This window comes from Ovis aries, chromosome 9, assembly GCF_016772045.2.
Source record: "Ovis aries strain OAR_USU_Benz2616 breed Rambouillet chromosome 9, ARS-UI_Ramb_v3.0, whole genome shotgun sequence".
Lineage (NCBI taxonomy): Eukaryota > Metazoa > Chordata > Mammalia > Artiodactyla > Bovidae > Ovis > Ovis aries.
Window position 1 is genome coordinate 28,164,262 of NC_056062.1, and position 5,299 is coordinate 28,169,560.

At 41.8% G+C, this 5,299-nt stretch overlaps 1 protein-coding gene across 1 annotated transcript in view; it reads left to right on the forward strand.

Moving 5' to 3' along the window:
* WASHC5 (WASH complex subunit 5) overlaps positions 1-1,597 on the forward strand; it is a 56,069-nt gene extending 54,472 nt beyond the window's left edge. The window contains exon 29 of the mRNA XM_015097738.4: positions 1,179-1,597. Within this exon, the coding sequence (XP_014953224.1) occupies positions 1,179-1,235 (57 nt within the window). The 3' untranslated portion in view covers positions 1,236-1,597. The remainder of the gene's footprint in view (positions 1-1,178) is intronic.
* Positions 1,598-5,299: the final 3,702 nt, after the last annotated feature.

Consider the following 5,299-nt stretch of genomic DNA (forward strand, 5'->3'; position numbering starts at 1 on the left):
GTGTGTGTATAAATTGTAAGAATTTGATACAAAATAATAATCACTTTTAGTTTTCTTGAGGGAATTAAGATCAGATATTATTCCTTTTTATACTCCTCTCCATTTTCTAATTTTCCTCAAATTAGCAAGTGATACAAAGGTCTGTCTAGTCAAAGCTATGGTTTTTCCAGTGGTCATGTATGGATGTGAGAGTTGGGCTATAAAGAAAGGTCAGCACTGAAGAATTGATGCTTTTGAACTGTGGTGTTGGAGGAGACTCTTGAGAGTTCCTTGGACTGCAAGGAGATCCAACTGGTCCATCCTAAAGGAAATACTCCTGAATATTTATTGGAAGGACTGATGCTGAAGCTGAAACTCTAATACTTTGGCCACATGATGCAAAGAACTGACTTGTTTGAAAAGCCCCTGATGCTGGGAAAGATTGAAGGCGGGAGGAGAAGGAGATGACAGGATGAGATGGTTGGATGGCATCACCGACTCAGTGGACATGAGTTTGAGCAAACTCCGGGAGTTGGTGATAGACAGGGAGGCCTGGCATGCTGCAGTCCACGGGGTCACAAAGAGTCAGACAGGACTGAGCGACTGAACTGAACTTTGTAGTCAGAAAAAAATTAAACATTGCTTTTAAAGACCGATTTCCAGCACTAGATGTCCTGTTCTTCTGAGTTGGTCATTAGTTGATTATGAGATGACCTGAGAGCAATCTTAGTACTTCCGAGAGGCATGTGCATTTTTGCAGATTCAAGTGCCTTTAAGAGCCAGGGGGTCTTCTCGTCTAGGGGTAGGGCAGTGGAGGGCTGGGGAAGGGACTGTACTGCACCCCTTCAGATGTCAGCAGTGCCAAGAAATTAAACATCAGTGGTAGAAATGCCAGAAAAAGAAGGTGGTGGTTTCAATTAGTGGTTCATTATTTCCCAGTGATTCACCTTGCTCCAAAGGATGTCTTCCTCTCTTTAATTTTCATATGGAAAATTTTGAAATTTTTTATACGATACCAATATAATAGCATATAATAGGTATCATGTGTTAATACATTCATGTTACTCTGCATTTCATTTTCATTTTAAAACTACACCACTCCATGTTATTTTTGTCTAGGACAGATTACCAGGGACTACTGCTGAATTTGATCTTCATACACTATGACACCGTTAACTCTTTCGTTTTCATTTTTTTAGGTTGCTGAAGCACATGTGCCTAATTTCATTTTTGATGAGTTCAGAACAGTCCTGTAACTTTTTTTGACTTCTGCTTCTTCAATGAAAGGATTATCCTTAAATCTTCCCACCATTACTAAAATGAACTTGGAAATGCAAAGAAACCCACCTGCTCGGAGAACTGCATTTTTTCCCTTTCTTATGGGAAACATCAGACATTCTGAGTAAGATGTATCCACTGAACGAGTTAATATAATTAATATTGTTTAAATCATGGTATTATGTACAATTTTTATCATGTAGAAGCAGAACACATTTTTGTACTGCCTCTTATAAATGCTGACTATAGTGGTTATGTATAAATCCACTTAGTTTTATGTTCTGAAGAACTATTTGTGCAACTCCAGATTTTCAGTAAAATAGTATTGCCAGTACCCAAAGTCATTTTTCTGCCTGTTATTCAAACACAACATATTCACCCAGCAAAAAACCTTGCCTGGAAGGTAAGAAAGGAGCCTGGTAGGTCCGCTGTTGTGCCCATGGTCACATCTGGGACAGGCTGGCAGGCACATGGTGAGCGCAAGACTGGAACCAGGGGTAGAGACCACACCATCCATGGGCCATGGACCACGGAAGTTGACTCAGGTCTGAGGCTCAGTGTCCTCTTCCAACCCCAGATACCTCGGGGTTCCCTGCTTCCCTTCTGTAGGACTCCCCAACTTCAGCTGCTCCTTCCTCAACAACCCCTGAGGAACCCCACCCCAAGTCCCCACAACGCACCCCCCCCATCCTTATTTTCATAACAGCCATTATTACCTTTTAACTCCTCCAAAATCCTAAATGACTTCTGCATGAAAATTATCCTGAGAGAGGAGCGGCCGCCCTCTTGTGGCAGTTTGGCTAAGAGTAAGGAAGGCGTTTTAACTCTGACCATATAGTTAGCTCTGTTCTCTGGAGAGGAGAGGAACAAGCAAAACCAAAAAAATCTGAAATGTGGAGCTTATCAGTCATTTAGCAAGTGCAGAAAAAGCAGCATTAACTTGCAGTCAGGAGGCAGAGTTTGAGTCCCTACTCCACCACTAGTTAAACTTTGTCGCAAGGCAGCCTACTGGCATCATCTGTAAAATCAGGGCTAATGATTTCCTCTGGTTCCCTCCAGTTTTTTGAATTTACGGTAAGTTATTTCTTCAGTCAGAAAATCTCAAATCCTAAGATACTGAAAAGAAAAAAATGACATACTTTATTTCGCCATCATAGTAGAAAGGATTTTAAAAAGCATCTAGTCAGCTGAGGCAGAGAAGGCAATGGCAACCCATGGCAGTGCTCTTGCCTGGAGAATCCCATGGACAGAGGAGCCTGGTAGGCTGCAGTCCATGGGGTCGCACAGAGTCGGACACGACTGAAGTGACTTAGCAGCAGCAGCAGTCGGCCGAGGGAAGTGGGAGCTTTATCAACCCAACCTGGTGAGAACCCAGGGAGGAATCCTGAAGGTGAACTGTTGCCTGGTATGTAAGGAGTCTAGGCGTCTCACCCACGAGGCTGGCACACGGGAACTCAGCAAGCCCATGGCCATCCTGCGTCCTCTTCTCAAAACTACCTTGTGTATGTGTGTGCTCAGTCGTGTCCAACTCCGCGACCCCGTGGACTGTATAGCCCACCAGGCTCCTCTGTCCATGAAATTTTCTGAGCAAAAGTACCGAGGTGTGGGTTGCCACTTCCTACTCGGGATCTTCCCGACCCAGGGGTTGAACCACATCTCTTGTATCTCCAGCACTGGCAGGAGGGTTCTCTACCCCTGAGCCACCTGGGAAGCCCCTTGCTGTTTTTCGTTTGTAATCACAGTAACTATATGAAGTGAGATTTTTTAGTTCTTCATGAAAAACTACCCCCCAAAGAAAGACAGCTGATACTAAAAAGGCCAGTTCTAAGAAAGTGTATTTTTAACCAGAAAATAGAAGTATAGGATTAGTTAGAGGGAAATTTCACAAAACCAAGCCCACATACATTGTGCTAAAACAAGGCAAAGTGAAAAATTTCCTCAACTGAGAAAATTGCAACTTTTAAAAGGTGAAAAATGTTAATTATAAGAGCTTTAAGTCATTTTAGCCCTGATGATTAGAATCTGCTGTAGTCAATACTTCCAGTTATCTTTTACTGCTCTTTTAAGGGAAACAATTTACCTTAATGGTATTTGGGGGGTTACTTAAGTCTCATGATACTGTTCTGAATGTCCACAACCTCTTCAAACATAGTGTAAACTCAGTGAAGCAAACTCTGGGAGATAGTGAAGGACAGAGAAGCCTGGCGTGCAGCTGTCTATGGGGTCACAGAGAGTCTGACACAACTGAGTCGCTGAACAACAGCAACAGTGAAGTCGGACCGATTTTAAGGCATTATGCCAGATATTGCAAGTGCTTATTTGTTCATTCACTGTTTCTTTTTTTTAGATGAACAGAGTATCTCTTCATTGTTAACTAGTTTTGACATCATCTGTTTCCCAAAGGCTTTAGTTTGGGGCCATGTATTGGAAAATTGATAGAAACACAAGAGATTCGAAAGTATTGTTACTTGTATGAGAACTTCTTTACAACTGTTTAAACTCTCTCCTTGAAAAATATTAGTTATGCATAGAAAACATACATCTATACCAAGTTCAGTTGCGGGGTGTTTGGGTTTTGAACCATACATTTTATCATTTAGAATTAGTTATCTTCGATTGTAATAAAATGAAAGCAAGTTAACCTTTGAATTTTTTTGGCATCTTGAAATTGAAAACAGACTGATGTTGTCTACCTGGACCTCAAGGAAAAGTCAGAGGGCAGATTCATGTTGATGTATGGCAAAACCAATACAATATTGTAAAGTAATTAGCCTCCAATTAAAATAAATAAATTTATATTAAAAAATAAACTAAATCCCCAAATCATTAGAGCTTAGCATTTTGCATATGTATGTTTAAAGGATGTGTGCCCATGATGTACTGGAAAATAGTTTCTTTACACTCCAGTTTACAGTCCAGTGTACATCCAGTATGCAGTCTAATATACACCAGTCTGTGTCCAGTGTACAGTATAGTCTACAGTCCAGTACACATCTGGAACACAGCTGGACACATCTGGTGTATAGTCCACATGCACAGCTGAAGCACATCTGGAAACATCTGGGACACAGTGGGACACACTGGACATACCTCATGTACCGTCCAAGGGTACCTCCCAGTATTCAGTGCAGTACCATCCCGGGCACAACCTGTGTGCCACCCATCGTGTGCACAGTTGAGGGTACTCTCGGGTGTACATCCCGTGTACAATCCATGTACAGTTCAGTGAACTCTTGTACATCATGTACAATCCAGTATACACTCATGTCCTGTGTACAGTCCAATATATACTTGTGTATGTCCAGCGTACAGCCCAATGTACAGTCCAGTGTATGGTCTAGTATACACTTGTGTATGTTCAGTGTACAATCTAGTATACACTCCAGTGTACAGTCCAATAGTCATATACATCCAGCGTACAGCCCAGCGTAGTATATACTCCAGGGTACAGTCCAATATACACTCGTGTACATCCAATGTACAGGCCAATGTACAACCCAGTGTATGTCCAGTGTACAGCCCAGTGTTGAGTCCAGTATACACTCATGTATGTCCAGCGTACCATCCAATGTACAGTCTGGTATACATTCCAGTGTACTGCCCTGTTCACTGTTCCTTGAAATAAGACTAGCCTGGCTTATTAATGTTACACAGTGGAATTTATAGAAAGCCCTGATTCCCTATTTATATGAATGTGACATTTTCCAGGAACTCAGAACCTTATCCAATTGGATAAGTGAGGGGAAATAGAGGGATACATGAGGAAAATAAGGTCCAGATATATTACAGCAACTTCCCCAACGTCAAGAGCTATTTAACAGAAAAGGCTTTCCTCTGCATTTTTCCATCCCACTTTGGTTTTCTTTTTCATGAAGTTATATATAGAAGCCCACAGCAACAGACAAAAAGAAGAGGACTTCCCTGGTGGTTCAGTGGTTAAGACTCTGTGTTTCCAATGGAGGGGACTCAGGTTGGATCCCTGGTCAGGGAATTCAGATACCATATGACTCAGGGTGTGGCCAAAAAAAAAGACTTGAGAGTT